This window comes from Gorilla gorilla, chromosome 12 (assembly GCF_029281585.2).
Source record: "Gorilla gorilla gorilla isolate KB3781 chromosome 12, NHGRI_mGorGor1-v2.1_pri, whole genome shotgun sequence".
In the NCBI taxonomy this organism is placed as follows: domain Eukaryota; kingdom Metazoa; phylum Chordata; class Mammalia; order Primates; family Hominidae; genus Gorilla; species Gorilla gorilla.
In genome coordinates this window covers 51,743,858-51,761,580 of record NC_073236.2, presented here as the reverse complement: position 1 = coordinate 51,761,580, position 17,723 = coordinate 51,743,858, and the positions used below count along the sequence as shown (strand labels likewise).

At 41.1% G+C, this 17,723-nt stretch overlaps 1 gene segment (V, D, J or C); it reads right to left on the bottom strand.

The window, feature by feature from the left end:
- Positions 1-7,949: 7,949 nt before the first annotated feature.
- On the bottom strand, positions 7,950-8,651 carry LOC134756740 (immunoglobulin kappa variable 3-11-like). The segment is given in 2 exon segments: positions 7,950-8,356; positions 8,526-8,651. Coding segments are annotated over 2 exon segments (456 nt in total).
- Between the last annotated feature and the right edge of the window lie 9,072 nt (positions 8,652-17,723).

Sequence of the window (17,723 nt, the reverse complement as noted above, 5' to 3'; positions counted from 1 at the left end):
AGGGGTCAGGATTATGGGTTGAACAACGTGCCGGGGCATGTATGTAAGAGAAACAAGGCGTGGCCAGCCCATGTGGAAGTGAGGATGAATTTTTATCATGAATTCGGAGAAGGAGGTGGGAGAAAGCATCTGACATGCTTCAGGCAGTGATGGCCACAAGATACATTAGAGGTGTTCATAGAAGAGGTGGCAAGTGGGTTTGAGACGAAAAGGGAATGTGAATTCAGAGGTGTCCCCCAGCCTGTTCCCCTGAGAAGATTTCAGACTCTTAGCAACCCCTGGGCCCCCAGGTAGAGCTGTTGCTAGGGAAGATTTGTACATGATAGGGGACAGGAAGAGGGATCACCTACCTCTGAAGGCATCTTGGTTGGTAATGGCCAGAGTGACATCTGTTCAGGCCCATTATTATCCCTGACCCAGGCAGGGATCATGTCCAGGAGGGCAGTAGGAGCCAGCAGGAACTCAGAGCCATGCCCCAGTTCTGCTGGTGCCAGGCTAGGATGTTCTTCATACTCTGGCCAGCGCTGCAGGTGACAGTGACCCTCTAAACTGAGAGACAAGGAAGAGGATGAAGATGGCATCCACATAACATGCTCACTGTCATCCAAGTGGGGGAACAAGCATGCAGATTCCCAAATATTAATACCAAGCTTTTATTTCATCCAACTTGATGAAATTCTGATCAGAAGGAGAAACAGTCTAACAAATTCATCACCAAGGAAAGTTCATGTTTAATACAAACTATCTGAGGCTGAAGCCTGACTTCCCCTTCCTCACCAGGCAGTCAGGACAGCAGGAGCAAAAGGAGAAAAGCTGGGTCCCAAAGTCCACAAGGTGACTCCTGGGGCTGATCCTGCTCAGAGAAGGTGGCAACAGTGGATAAGTCTGCTGAGAATGCCACACCATCATACTCTGAGCTGGATGGCTTCAACCACAGACATTTATTGCTAATTTATTAGACATTTATTGCGAATATATTAGAACCATGGAAGGTTCCAGATCAAAGTCCAGAAGGATTTGCTTTCTGGTGAGAACCCTGTTTCTTGTTTCCAGAAGTCCTCTCTGGATACATCCTCATGTGTGTTCAGCAATGTGCCAGGCATGTGTAAGAGAAGCAAGTGCATGCTTTACTCAGTACACGCTTGGAGGCTGGTGAGGGGTTCAGTAACAGCTCAATGATATTTCTTTTTATTAGGACACAAATCCTATTAAATCAGAACCCCAGTGTTTTCACCTCATTTCACCCTAATTACCTCTTCATAACCTCTATGTCTAAATGCAGTAATATTGGAGGTTGGAGATTCAAAATATGAATTTGTGAAACACCATTCAGTTCATAGCAGGTGCACTTTGAGGATATGGCCAAGGCAGTAGGAAGGGCAAGGCAAGGCTTCCAGTCTCAGAGCACAGAGGGCGTTTTCCCACCACTCAGCACACTGGCAGCTCCTCCCAGGTGATCCAGGTCACACATGAGACCCCATTCCTGCCTTGGGGGCTGCCTGCTGATAATGAAACAACATCACCCTTAATTTCACTATTTCTAAGATCAGGCTTCTATTTTGTGTTTATTATGGGGTCTGTCCAATGGCCAGGTTTGTGACATACCACCCAATGGCAGGTTTGTAACGTAACATCTTATAGAATTTTAGATGCTGGTTTCCAGTGAGACTTGATGGAGTTTTTTCATGGGTTTTCATGGAGTTGATCTTATTACATCCATCAATAGGCTGCATTCTGCAGGGAATACAAAATGATTCCTCTCCTCAATAAACCAGTCACCTAGTTGAAGATAAAGAGTTGAGAAAAGATGGTCACAAAACAATCAGGTGTTAAATTCCGTGATCCATGTGAGACGCCAACAATGTGGTTCTGGGAAAGAGAGAGTGAGGTTGTGAGGGGCCCTGCAGAGCACAATGTCCAGGGCTAGGGTCGGGAGTAGAGGGCCCCTGGTCTGGATCTGTCTACTCAGCTTCATTCCTCCCATTGTTGAAACAGTGGCTGCACCAGCCAGCAAGCATCTGAGACCACCTGATTCTCTGGACTAACAGCTGCTGAGGTTTGTGCTCTGAGCTATAACACTGTGAGTGTCTAACTGTAACCATTTAGGTCAGCACTAATGAAAATAATTTTTTAATATGGCGAAAATGTCTGCAAATTTCTAACAGAAAAATTGATGAAAAGATGGTTTTTCTTAGGCCCCCACAGCAGTCTCTGCCTGGGACCTGACTTTGTCTCTGAGCCGGTGGAATCTATGATGAGGTTTTGAGTTGGGCAGTGAAATCACGGCAGGGCAGGCTGTGCTCTGGGTGCTGAGGAGGACAGGAGGACACTCCTTCAGGGTTAGTGATGCTGGGAGTTCGAGGGGAGAGACCGCATGGAGCTGCCTGTGAATCGCCCTAGCAATGCTCTCTGGACAGTGCTCATCTCACAAGTGTACTCAGATGCCAGTGGATGGCCCGAACATGGGCTCAGGTTGGACAAGGACAAAGCTTTAGGGATGAATATATGGGGCTCATTTGATACTCTGAAGTTTCAGCACAAGCATAACGAATTATATGGGGAGAGAAAGAAGTCACAAGGTTGTGATTTTTCATTTGGTATTAAAATATATCCCCTCTGCTCATTTTTCCCTCCAGAATGTAACTACTGATACACATTTAACCAAAGTCACTGTTTTTAATTGTTTTAGTAACTGACAGCCTGTGTGCACAGTTCCTAAGTAACTGGGTAGCCAGACCATAATTCCTATGGTAAAGCCAGGAAGTGACTGTGGATGTGAACAAATGTGAGTTTAATGTACATGTCTCCAAAGCCATGGGCCACTGATCTAGGGAGAACCTGCAGTCAGTTTGCTTTCCCATGCCCAGATGAGAGGACACCTTGATCTGTGTTCTTCTGATGAACTCTAAAAACTCTAAAAACTGATGAACTCTAAAAACTAATATTCTGAAGGTCTAGTTCATACTTCTTTTCTTTGCTAGAGGGACTCTCTTACTCACATGTATTGTACTGTCTGCATAGAACAGTATGTGATACATACAACTTGTTTTCTGCTAAATACCCATCAATCATGTCATTCATGAGTCTTCCATAGATGTTACCTGCCCTATGAATCTGGGCTCTTCCAAAAGAATGGGCCAGAGGTGGAGCTGTGAAACTGTAGCTGGATGAAAAGTGTAAGCTTCAAAATAGGGTAAAAAAGTGGTGATAATAATAATAATATTCCAAATTAATCTGGGCTCTTGGCTGTGATTCTGGTAAGTGCGAAGGAGTCTAGGTTTGGTTTTTATTAGTTTTATTTCAATTGGTAAAACAGCCAGAGTATAGTGCACACATTTTGAATGTGCAACTGAATAAAGTTTATGTGTAATTCATTGTCCAGGTAGAATGATAGAATATTTCACATTCTCTTGTGCTTCCCTCGTGGACAATCTTTGCTAGTTGTCACCGTTCCCACCCAGCAAAAGTAACTGTCTTTCTGACATCTACACAATCATTTAGGTTTTCCTGTCTTAAACTTCATATAAATAGCATTATGTGTATTTTTATCTCTTTAGACTTGGTATTATTCCTTACTACTTTTGAGGCCTTCATTTCTTCTAGTGGACTCAAGGTCCTGTCTGATGTCATTTCCTGTGATTCTGAAGGATTTTCTCTCAAATGTTTTATAAGACATAGCTGCTATGAATGAATGTATTTTGTTTACCAAAATTTTTTTTTTTGCTTTTTTGTTAGATTTGAAGGATATTTTCACTGGATAGATTTCCTGGCTGCCTTCTTTTTTTTTCTTTTCAGCATTTAAATATGTCATTTTACTGCTTCTAGCCTCTATTGGTCCCGATGAAAACTTAGCCAATGGCTACGTTGTTGTGTCTCTGTATATAGTGTCTGCTTTTATTCTGATGCAATGAAGATTTTTTCTTTGTCTTTCAACATTTTAATATAGTGTGTTCACTTATTAATTTCTATTGACTATCTAAAAGGGTTTTATTGAATTATTTCATCTAAGAATATTTTTATTACTTTTGAAAAGTTTTTGTTATTGTATCTCCAAATATTTTTTCAGCCACTTTCTCTGTCTCTCCTTCTTTGTGACTCTCATTATACATTTGTTGGTATCCTTCACTCTGAGCTATAAATCTCTGACATTTCTTCCTTTTTTTCTAAACATTTTCTTTAGGCTCAATCATTTCCATTCCTCTATTTTCAAGTTAACTGATTGTTCTGTCATCTCAATTTGCTATTAGACCTAGCTAATAAATATTTAAATTGTATTATGGTACTTTTCATTTCTAGAGTTCCCATTTGGTCATTTTTTATACTTTCCATTTCTTTTCTTGAGGTCCTACTTGCTGAATCTTCTTTTTAAAAATATTTTCTTTTTTATGTCAATGATCATAGTTTTAAAAATAATTATTTGAACATCTGCATATTAACTGCTTTGTAGTCTTTGCTAAAGCCAATAATGAGGACAAGTTAGAATCAGCTTTCATTGGCTATTTTCTGTTGTCATTATTGTAGTTGCTTTACTTTGTTCCTCCAATATAGATCATACTCCTCTGTTTTTTTTTCAGGATTTTTTAAAACTGAAAGCTGCACACTTTTGATAATATATTATAGTACCTCTCTTTAGATTGTGGGGTTTTTATTTTAATTTTAATTTTTTTAGAAACACGGTCTCACTCTGTCACCCAGGCTGGAGTGTGGTGGTGTGATCATAGCTCGCTGTAGCCTCAACCTCTTGGGCTCCAGTGATCCTCCAGCTTCATCCTCCTGAGTAGCTGGGACTATAGGTGCATGCCACCACTCTCTGCTATTTAAAAAAAAAATTTTGTAGAGATAAGGGTGTCACTATTTTGGCCAGCCTGGTCTTGAACTCCTGGCCTCATGTAATCCTTCTGCATCAGGCTCTAAAGTAGTGGGATTACAGGCTTGAGCTACCATGTCAGGCCTGGAATTGGTTTCATTTTTCTGAGCATTTTAAAATTTTTTTCTTAGTTACTTGTCAGAACTTACTTCTGGTACCTGACTTATGATAGTTGGAGTTATCATTTTTTGACTTTCAGATGGTGTGAAAGTGATATGCGTTCAAGTAGAAATAGTACTTCTAGTGTTCCTACAACTATTCTATCTTCTCTTTCAATAGAGTATTCAATAAATTGCATGAGATATTCAACACTTTGTTGTAAGATAAGGTTTGTGTTACATAATGTTGCCCTACTGTAAGCTAATGTAAGTGTACTGAGCACATTTAGGATAGAATAGGCTGAGCTAGTGGATTACATATATTAAATGTATTTTCAATGCATGATATTGAAAAATCTATATCTCACATGGTGTTTGACCACTGATATCTCTGCTTTTTATTCTTAATATTTAGTTTGAATTTATAGAAACTGCACATGTATCTGCACAGCTTAGTGGTCACCAATGATTTGAGAAGAAGTTTTGCTCAAATATCTGGAGGTTATAAATCTATCTTCTGTCAATCCATCTGTGTGTAGTTTAAAAAGCTCCTGCAAAATGCAGCTAGTTCTTACCTCCTTCTGGTTTTACTTTGCACCAGGCACTTCTGGGTCTCATCACTCATATCTATAGCTTCTAAGTCACCAGGAATGTGTGTAGAGATTGTTTCAGCAATATGGCTCTATCTTACCCAGGAATCTGCTATTTACTGTTAGCAGGTGTACTACTTGCCCCAAACAGGGCATCATCTTTGACTAACAAACCTGTGGGCTTTTTTGTTCATTCCCTATGGAGTTCTGCATGTTTAGCTGGAAACACTGAAGAATTTTACTTCATTCCTTGGCTTTACTCAAGTTCACCCCCTTTGGCAGCAAGCTGCTAGCTTTATTTGCTATCCTCATATTGGTAAAACTCCAGTTCTGCATTTCATGCTGACTGAGCTGGGGGTAGAAGGGTGCTGTCACAGGCAAAAGGCTACAGACTTTGTCTGTCCTTACTCAAAGCACTAGTACTTTTTTTTCTATAAAGAATATACATCTTTAATTATTTTATGCTTCACCAATTTTCAGAGTGCTGAAATAGTTTTGATATTTTAGCTTTATATTTATATGTGTGTTTGTTATTTATTTTTGCACAGATTTATTAAGCTCTTTGTGATGCCATAAACAGAGATGCCTTCTAAAATGCATTTAAATGAACATAATAGCCATGCTAAATGGAATGAGGTTATTTACTAACATAAGTAATTTTGGACTTGAGAACTTGAACTCTGCACCCTCAGTTTAAAGAGAAACCAAGGACTTAAAAAATAGAAAATCCTGGTCCCTGGATTTCACATTCATGAAGAAATGCACAGTCAATTTTTAAGATGCCTTCTTTGTATTCTAGAACTGAACAAATTAGTGATTACACTCTACATAATGGGAGCTATGATTGTCTTTAATAGAGATAAGAATTAGAAATAGGAAAAGGTAGCTGGGTGCGGTGGCTCACGCCTATAATCCCAGCACTTTGGGAGGCTGAGGCGGGTGGATCACGAGGTCAGGAGATCGAGACCATCCTGGCTAACATGGTGAAACCCCGTCTCTACTAAAAAAATTACAAAAAAATTAGTCAGGCGTGGTGGCGGGTGCCTGTAGTCCCAGCCACTTGGGAGGCTGAGGCAGGAGAATGGCGTGAACCTGGGAGGCAGAGGTTGCAGTGAGCCGAGATCATCATACCACTGCACTCCAGCCTGGGTGATAGAGCAAGACTCCGTCTGAAAAAAAAGAAAAAAAAAAGAAAGAAAGAAATAGGAAAGCGCAAAACAGGAGGAAACTTGCGGAATTGTTTAAAAACTACCTTTTTCTTGTTTTTTAGTTACTTGTGTGTGTGTTTTAAGTTTATGTGGAAATACTTTTAGACCTAAAATTTGAAAAATATAGTAAAAATGATTCCCATATGCGCCTCTTTCAGCTTGCTCTAATGTCAGCATCATAAATAACCACAGTATAAGTATCACAACCATGAAATGAACATAGATATAATGTTATTTGTTAACTCATTTAAAATACCATATGGATTTCACTGATTTTTCCCGTTGATGACTTTTTTTATGTTACATGATAAAATTCAGGTTTCTGTATTTTATTTGGTTATCCTGTCCTTAATATCTTTAAATCTGTGATAGTTTTTCACTTTTGTTTCTCTTTCATGGCCTTCAAACATTTGAAGTTTACGTCCAGGTATGTTGAAGAATGTCCTCCTAGTTGGGTTTGTATATGATGTTTACTACTGATTCAATTCACACCATTAATTTTTGGCAAGAATAATACAGACAGGATGTATCCTCAGCACTTCACATCAGATGTTACATAATGTCAACATGTCTTATAGGTGGTAATAAATGAATATGATCAATGAAATCCCATTTGGAAGGAAGTTTTGGACAAAAATAATGAAAACAACTGCTTCTATCACTCTTTCTACTAGGTCATTGCAGATGTCATTACGAATAATCTATTTCTTCCTTATCTAATATATACTTTATTTTAACAAACTTTAATCTTTTTACAGTCTACTGCATCACAGCGAAAATTGAAGAAATAATTTAGTTCACTTTTAAATGGCAAATGTTTCCATAATAACCATTTGCCACTGAAATGTTGATCGCCTGAAGAAAGAAAAAGAATGGGATTTATTCAGCCATGGTAGTATCTTCACATGAACAGCTTTTACCGAGTCAACTATTTGGATAAATAAATAGAATTTTCTACTACTTAGAATGTTGCAAAATTCAAATGGAGCAGTGTAGCATGCACTGAGCTACCTCTACTGGGAAAGTTAAGAACCACTGAGGCTATATAAGGATTCATACAATGAGTCACTATTTCTGGAAACCTGGGATTCTGGTGCCTCAGTTGAAGAGAGTCCAAGAATCAAAGTCCAAATTGTTCAATGATTTTTTTTTTAGAACTGCAAAATGTCCAAATAGAGCAGAGATGCTAAAACTGAGTGGCCACCACATTAGCTGTCTGTAAAGGAAGCAGCTGGTAAAATCTAGTAAACACTGATGGTCTTGTTGAGGTTTTTGTTTCATGTGGAATCACTGTGGGAGGCCAGTTGCTATGCTGCTGACAGTAATAAACTGCAAAATCTTCAGGCTGCAGGCTGCTGATGGTGAGAGTGAAGTCTGTCCCAGACCCACTGCCACTGAACCTGGCTGGGATGCCAGTGGCCCTGGTGGATGCACCATAGATGAGGAGCCTGGGAGCCTGCCCAGGTTTCTGCTGGTACCAGGTTAAGTAGCTGCTAACACTCTGACTGGCCCTGCAGGAGAGGGTGGCTCTTTCCCCTGGAGACAAAGACAGGGTGGCTGGAGACTGTGTCATTACAATTTCTCCGGTGGTATCTGAGATTGGAAATAAAACAGAAATGCACTCATGTAATCTAGATCAAACCAGCTGTCTTTGAGTAGAGCCAAAATTGTTGATCTACTTTGAATTTTAATTATATTTCTTGCTGAGCGGAGGTGGCAGGAGTTTTCACTGATGTGCAAAACCACCTCATGTTCCCCTCACCTGGGAGCCAGAGTAGCAGGAGGAAGAGAAGCTGCGCTGGGGCTTCCATGGTTCCCTCTGGGTCCTAACTGAGCAGTTCCTCCCCAGGGCTCTGACCCAGGCATTGATATGGGCTCTGGAAGGTAGGCCAGCTGGGAGGGACATGCAAAGCAGCTGGGTGGGGGCTGAGCTTTCAGCTGCAGAGACCACCTGCTTCTTCCTCTCTGCACTGAGCATCCTGCGCCGCCTTGGTTGTCAGGTCAGAAAAGTCTGTTGGCTCAGTCTGAGTGTAGAACTCCTCCCTTGTGCTCACAGAATTTCACTCCTGTGCCTTTCTTCTCCTCAATCACCTAAATACACCCGTATGATGTTTGGCACAAGTCTGTTAAGAACCATATAAAAGGCTGTGTTTTCATTTCTCTCTTCCTGTCCTCAGTACGCCCAGTCATCTCCCTAAGTGCATTATTGGATCTATGGAAATGAAGAGTCTGTTAGAACTTAATCTTCCAGATACACATTTTTTTTTTTTTTTTTTTTTGAGACGGAGTCTCGCTCTGTCTTCCAGGCTAGAGGGCAGTGGTGCGATCTCCGCTCACTGCAAGCTCTGCCTCCCGGGTTCACGCCATTCTCCTGCCTCAGCCTCCCGAGTGGCTGGGACTACAGGCGCCTGCCACCACGCCGAGCTAATTTTTTGTATTTTTAGTAGAGACGGGGTTTCACCGTGTTAGCCAGGATGGTCTCGATCTCCTGACCTGGTGATCCACCCGCCTCGGCCTCCCAAAGTGCTGGGATTACAGGCATGAGCCACCGCACCCGGCCCAGATACACCTTTCATTTGCTTATTAGTAATGTTTTCTGAGGGTCCTGAAGCTTTCCATTAACCCAGACACATACCCTCTTTGAGTTAAAAACTTCTGTTTACAGTCACATGTCCTGGCAGCCCTGACATAGATGCTCCATGGCTTGCCGATTGCTTGAAATTAATCAAGTAACTTAACTTCCCTGTGTCTCGGTTTCCATATCTGTGTAACTGTGACAATAGTGGTACCTGCCTTACAGTGCTGTAGACAGTTTAAAGAAAATAAGATAAAACATTTACAATAGTATTCAGGACATTATGTATGTGGCAATTAATTTTGTTTTCATTGTTTAAATATTCAGCACTACAGTCATCATCATTATAAATATACTTAGCATGGAAAATAGTCTTAAATCGAATCCAAGAATGTTTTATCCACAGTCAAATTAAATTCTAAGGCATTTTCTTCAGTAACTGTATACAACTCTTAAAATCCTAATGATTTGATCTTAATCTGTGCTAAAGTACTCACACCTTCAATCATTCCCATCCATCCCTGTCTAATGCATTACTTCTCATCATCCATTATTTAAATGTTACCCTATAAACGGTTCCCATGTCCTGTTGCTGTCCTTCTTTCTTATGGAATCTTTATTCTGCCTTGTTATCTTTTATGTTATTCTTGCCCCAGGACTGACAATAAGGAAAAGCTACCATCATTACTCGTAGACTTGCTCCAGTATAATTTTTTCAGGCTTGTTGTCTTGGAAATGAGGACTGTGTCTTGCAAAGAAACATATTCATTGGGTCAATGTGTTATGAAATAAAAGATTTTATCTACTTATGATCCGATAATTAATTTAGACTGACTTGAACAGATTTTTAATGACAAAAAGGAGAAGACGATATAAGAGAAAAATTTAATACAATAGAAAACACAAGCTAATATAACGCTTGCTTCATGGATTTTTACATATATATTAGACATATGCTGGGTATATGTGTGCAATGATAATCTAAAATCTGAATGATAACTAGCTTAAGGAATGCCTGCATTACACTGAGTCTTGCCCACTTTTCCAGTTATGAAAAGAAAGCTACAGCACTATTTGTATGAGTATCAAACCTTCTAGATGCTGTGATAGAGGTAGAGAAGATTTACTGAGACCAAAGCCTTGGAAGTAGTAGATGCTTGTTCTATGATATTATGTGGTTGTGGTTGTTGTTGTTAGGAAATACAGTGGGAGTGAAAGCAAGGAGAAGATTTACAAGCTCTGCTCTTCCTCATACTCACAACCCCCTCTAGAGATGGACAGATGGTGGTACTGGAAACTCTGACACCTCTTAGAAGCCTTTTGCTGTTTCCAGAATGTTTCCTGACAAGTATTGTTTTGAGTCACAGATTAGGTGAAACTAGGTGTAGAAGAAAGGACTAGAGCAAGGGAAGAAGTTTTCCATCCCAGACAGTTGTTGTAGGAACAGGGAAATTGAATTTTTCATAGATTTATGTGACACTTGTATCATGTTGGGGAGAGAGGCATCAAACCAGGCTCATTACTGAAAGAATTATTACGTTATTTAAGGGAGAAAGAACTGTGAATTTCTTGTCAAATAGATGTTTAAAATTCAAAGCTACTGATTTTTTTTTTTTTTTTTTTTGGAGATAGAATCTCACTCTGTCACCCAGGCTGGAGTGCAGTGGCACAATCTTGGCTCACTGCAACCTCCATCTCTCCATTTAAAGCAATTCTCCTGCCTCAGCCTCCCAAGTAGCTGGGATTACAGGTGTGTGCCAACATACCCAGCTAATTTTCATATTTTTAGTAGAGACGGGGTTTTGCCATGTTGGCCCGGCTGGTCTCAAACTCCTGACCTCAGGTGATCTGCCTGCCTCGGCCTCCCAAAGTGCTGGAATTATAGGATTGAGCCACTGTGCCTGGCCCTACTGATGTATTAATATTATTCATCTTCTTGAATACACCAAGTTGTAAAGTGCAAATCCACACTTTAAACTTGAGATTTCTACTCCTATGTGAATTATACTAGTGAGGAACAAAAAAATTCTCTATTGGTGGGGAGATGATGTTTGACAGCGGTCAGTTTGTGAAGCAGAGGCTTATGTCACAGGACTTTTTACAGTACTACATATAAACATGGTGAATGGCCTCAAACACAGAAGAATCAGCTTTTTTCATGAGCCATACTACCACCAAGAAAGAACTGAATTGAAGCCTGTGACTATTTGATGAAGGGTGTATAAAGAAGAGGGAAAGATTTGGGAGGCCAAGGCGGGTGGACCATGAGGTCAGGAGATCAAAAACATCCTGGCTAACATGGTGAAACCCCATCTCTATTAAAAATACAAAAAAATTAGCTGGGCGTGGTGGAGTCCCAGCTACTCGGGAGGCTGAGGCAGGAGAATGGCATGAACTGGGGAGTCAGAGGTTGCAGTGAGCCAAGATTGCACCACTGCACTCCAGCCTGGGTGACAGAACAAGAATCTGTCTCAAAGAAAAAGAAGAGGGAAAGAAAAATGACACAAAACACAATATCATAAATGGAAAGGAAGAAGTCATTACACAGCCTACAAGAGTAAAAAAATAAAGAGAGGATATTATGAGTAATTTTATGTCAACTAACTTGACAAAAGTGGTGCAGGGCAGGTTCTTGGCTTCACTCAGGAAGGAATGCAGCGTAAGCTGGTGGTAGAAGAAAACAGCTTTACTGAGGTGGCAGTGTTACAGCTTTGTGACTGTTCTTGTGAAACAGAGCTACCCCATAGGCAGTGTGCCAAGAGCAGTAGCGTAGGGGCAGTTTTGCACTCATATTTATCCCCACTTTTAATGACATGCTAATAAAGGAGTGGGATATTTAGAAATAGCTAGAAAATGGGTAGTAACTTTCAGGTGTTGCCATGGCAATGGTAAACTGATATGGCACTGGTGGACATGTGTTATGGACAGGTGCTTCCAGTGTCTCTTCCTTGTGTCACCCACTCTTCAATCTGGTCCTGGGTTGAGTCCCACCTACCTCCTATCTCATTGCTCCCTCAGAGATTAGATACTCCTCCTTAATCTTAAGGGGACTGCAGAAGAGCAGAGTCCCTTTTCTGTGAGTGCTTCCTTCTGACTTTATGGGGGCAGGCCTTCCCTAGCATTTGGGGAGTAAAAATCTTTGGTACCTGAACTAAGGGACCCAATGGCACGATGCGTTCATTTGTGGGGCCAGAAGACAGAATGGGTTGGAAGACTTATGACAGACCGTATCATCTTCACATGAAATTTAGAAGACATAAACTTTACTAGGATGTTAAACAAGAAAATTATAATTGGAAGAGGGGGAAAAATTAATGTTCCTAGGTCCACCCACAGAGCCATGTTATTAATCTATGTGTTTGCAAAACAACAGCCTTAAGTTTTCTGTTTTATAAATGGAGGTTGTGGTGTCCACCTTTGTGGCTGTAGGACCTTGTAAGAAACAGGTTTAATCCTGGGCAGCTGTACCCAACTAGTGGCTTCCTGAAGCCTAACAGTAATTAAGAGTAATTAAGAATATCTGATAAGGGCTCCTTATTCTGGTTATTATTGATTCTTGGGGGATCATTTTGTTGTTGTTGTTGTTGTTGTTGTTTTTTCTTTGAGATGGAGTCTCACTCTGTTGCCCAGGCTAGAGTGCAGTGGCACAATCTTGGCTGGGCTCACTGGAACCTCTGCCTCCAGTTTTCAAGCTATTTTCATGCCTCAGCCTCCTGAGTGGCTGGGATTACAGGCATGTACCACCATGCCCAGCTAATTTTGTAATATTAGTAAAGATATGGTTTTGCTATGTTGGCAAGGCTGATTTCGAACTCCTGGCCTAAGTGATCCGCCCATCTCAGCCTCCCAAAGTGTTGAGATGAAAAAGTCACAGGAGCTCATGAAAAAGGAAATGGAGACAGCAATGATCCCAGGCCTTTTTAAAGGGAGAACAAGTTGAAAGCAGCAAAACACAACAGTTAAATCTCTAAGACACTAGTCTCAGAAGTTTTAAAAGAAACTCATTATCGTATCACAGGCAAAATTTTTTGTTTTACTTTTTTTTTTTTTTTTTTTTTGAGATAGAGTCTCGCTTTGTCACCCAGGCTGGAGTGCAATAGCATGATCTTGGCTCACTGCAACCTCCACCTCCCGGGTTTCAGCCATTCTCCTGCCTCAGCCTTCTGAGTTGCTAGGGTTACAGGTACATGCCACTGTGCCTGGCTAATTTTTGTATTTTTAGTAGCGACGAGGTTTTACTATGTTTGCCAGGCTGGTCTTGAACTCCTGACCTCAAATGATCCTCCCACCTTGGCCTCCCAAAGTGCTGGGATTACAGGCATGGGCCACCATGCCCAGCCTTAAAGCTGTATTTTTATTAAGTAAAGTGTAGAAGAAAAAGTGTAAATAAAGTGACAGAAGGAAAACACAAGGCTGTTATGGAAAATGATAACCTTAGGGCAGAAAACAAGAAAAGGCAAACCAAGATTTCCATAGGGTGAGGCTCCAATCCACAATCCTCGGACGAACGTCAATGCTAAAAACCCTGGAGCATCCAGGGAGTGGCCAACAATACTAAATGCTGAAAACCCAGAGTACCTGAGTATCAGCCTATGAATGTCCCACACCAAATGCCAGGAAACCCTGGAGTATCCAGGGGCTGACCAGTGCAGAAAATCCTGGAGCCTCAGTGGGGCGGCCAACAGTGAGCCCCAAAGGCCTGGTTGTGGCCATAGAACAATGTGACTCTGGCTTCTTAGAGTCAACAGAACAGGAGAATTCTAACATCCAAGTGTCCTGCCTTAAACAATTGCACAAACATAATTAGCAGGGACCCAAAGAAAAAACTGCAAAGCAAACACATATATCGGGGCAGAAAACAAGATAAAATGGCTGATGGATAAATAAAATGTCATTAGAGGAGAAATGACTAAGAGAAAGATCAATGAGGTTGTAGTCAGGTGTGCTATGGGGGACTTCAAATGGACTATTTAGCCAAAGGCCTTATTTCCTGGATCATCTGACATAGGGCAGGTGGGTAGATGGGACACTTACAGGTGTGCAGGAGCCAAAATGGTGCCAAGCAGTGTCTGACATGGGGCCTGCGTGAAGATCTCTCCAGGCTCCCCAGCTTGGGTGGGCTGAGCTCCCACGGGTGAACTGGTGCATGGAGCGGCTGGCCTGCATGAAGCAGTGGCTCTGTGGCCACTTACCTATCTGCTCAGCTCCACCGCCTGTCAGGAAAGACGATGGCTCGTCAAACAGCCTTTGGCCAGTGTTAACAGCTCTGCAATGTTAGCAACTATGTAGCTTTAATCGCTGTAGCGCCGATCTCGCCCTCTCTCACTGATCGCTGACTTGCCACTTCTCCAATAGCTGTCTCGCCCATTGCTGATCGCTATGTCCATCTTCTCACAAAATGCCATCTCTTGCTGTCTCTTGCTGTATTGCTTCTCCACTGTTTCTGCTGTCTCACCACCACATCAAACACTGCCTCTCACCATGTCCCATTTGTCCTCCCTCCTCATTAAACATCCATCTGCATGTCCAGCCCTTGCATCCCCAGGCTGATGTCTCTGTCCTGGGCCAGGTACTGGAGAGTATTGTTCCTCCAACTTCACCAATAAGCCACGGTTCTCTGAAATCAAACTATCTCACTGCACCAATTTTGCCAAGGTTTGCAGTGTACTGGTCACCAACTTACCCAAATCTACTGGGACACAATTCCCATGCACAACGAGTAACATGAAGTGGATTACTACCTACAGAGAGTCAGTCAGAGAGAGCACAAAGCTGCGGGGGCCTGATTGACACTAGACTGTGCCTACCCCACAAGGACTGCAACTGTGGGACCCTGGAATGCAGCCCACCCTGGGTTTTATGTCTTAGAATCACATGACACACTGGGCTAGAGTGTTGAAGGAATTCCTGTTTCTAGTAGGGACAGAAACAGAACCCAGGCTGTTCTGGCCAATCATGCCCTATCTCAGAATGTTACAGTTCCAGAACATTCTACAGTTATTCCTGAAAACTACAATCAAGAAAAGGAAGGAGACTGGGTTGATTCATGACTAAATGGAAACTGTTCTGCAAATACCACAGTGAAATCAAAACTCAGTATTTTTGAGACTGGGTTATTTCACTTAGTGTAATGTCTTCTAGTTCCATCCATGTTGTAGCATGTGTCAGAATTTCCCTTTTTAAAACTAAATAATATGGAATAGTATGTATATACCACATTTGGATTACCAGTTCCCTCCTTTGTGAACATTTGAGTTGCTTCTACATTTGGCTACTGTGAATAATTTGCTTCTGAATGTGGATATACAAATATCTCCTCAATTTAATGTCTTCCATTACTTGGGTATATGTCCAAAAGTGGAATTGCTGAATTATATAGTATTTCTATTTTTAATCCTTCGAGGAATTGCCATCTTGTTTCCCACAGCAGGTGGGCCATTTACATCACCACGACAGTGTCCACAGGAGTTCCAGTTCCCTAAGTTTTCACCAAGACTGGTCATTTTCTGTTGGAAAAAAAAATCCTAATAGGTGTGAGGTGAGTTTTGTTTTTATTTTTCTAAGGATTAATAATGTTGACCATGTTTTCCTATGCTAGTTTTCTAATTATCTCTATAGAATCTTCTTTAGAGAAATGTTGATTCATGTACTTTCCTCATTTTTAATCAGGTATTTTATTTTAAGGTTGACATATAAGACTTATTTTTGTATAGTAGATATTATTAACCCCTTATCAGATATGATTTTCAAATATTTTCTTCTATTCCACATGTTGCATTTTCACTGTGTAGGTTTTATCTTTTGATGCCCATTTTAAATTATTATGTAGTTCAATTTATTTTTTTTTCTACTTTTGCCTGTATTTTGGTGTTAAAGGTGTTAGTATTTAAATGTCTGTAAATATTCACTTACTACGCTGAGAATGTCACACTTCACCTTCTCTCTCTGATGGTGGAGCTAAGAGTGTTACACTCTCCCATTTTGTCCTAGGGGACAGTGAAGCTAGGTGAGAACCCAGTGGCTTTTCTGAGCTTATTTGTCTTGCATTTTTGGTGACATGGATTGTTGTTCACATCAGCGTCCTCTGGCAAGTCCACCTGGAAAGCATTATATTTAGCAAGAAAAAAGGAGGCTGTGAATGATGTCACTGTAAGCTGTTTATATTCCCTGTTACAAATGTCAAATCCGTGAAGCATAAAGGGATTTACTAGAGGATATTAAATTCCTTAGAAATTGTTGAAAAGCCTTAAGAAACAGGCTCCAGGCAAAGCCTCTGGAACAATTCCAAGAATGGCACTGCTGGCGCAGGCTGGGTAGGAGCTCCTGCTGCCTGAGACTCCACATTCAAGCTGTCTCCTGCAGGAAAGAGAGCAGCTCTTCTCACTACTGCCCCCCGAAGGACAGCTGCTCCGCTATCAACTACTAGAGACCTGACCCCTTTCTCTGCAGACCTGCCTGTGTTGATTACATCTTCATTTCAGTCTCATGTAGATTCATCTGTTTTCATGGATTCAGGGGCTATTTCTGCCCAAGTCCACCCTGTGGCTTTCTATCATAAATACACATCTTTCTACACTTGAATTTCTAGTCATTACTAGTGTCAACAGCAACATGCTAGAACCTCACATAAAGATTTCCTTTACAAAGAACATCATGCTCCCCACGTAGCATTGTGCTCCCCAAAATGTGGGGAAAGTCCAATCTGTTCAGCCCAACACCATGTAGGAAAAAAGGATCTTCTCTCATGAGCCGTTAATCTGTCAACTTATTATTTAATTTGTGGGCTAAACTATAAAGATTGGTAAAAATAGCACTTCGAATTCTTTTAACAAAAGGGTGTAAAGAAAAGATTAAATTATTTAACATGCATATATGCATGACTCATTTCGTTATTGTCACCAGCTTCTTTCATATTTATTTTATTATCTAGTTTCTGGCAATACTTTCTCTATGGTAGAGTCTGGAAAGGCTACTCCTCATGTCCTTGGCTTCCGAAGTCCCAGATGTGGTGAAGAATGCCCATCAGCTGTGTTACTACGGAGTGCTTTTGGATTGAGATGAGGGAGGGGAAATGGCTGAACTCACTCAAATGTGATCATTTTCTTGGTCTAGGTCACAGCCAGGCAGCACAGTCCTCTGGGCACAATATCTTCACTTGCCATGTTTCTATCAAAATGAAAGTATCTTTCTTGACTGTGGAAAACATAGGGGTGGGGGCGGGGAGGGTCAAGTAATAGCAAAAGGAGTACTTGGAGTTGCCTGAGCTGCCACTCTGGTTTCCCCAAATGTTTTCAATCCATTTCATTCATGATAATAAACACCTTTCTGCCTAACCAGTCATAATGACTTTTCTCAGATCCAACTGATTCAGTGATAAACCTATAG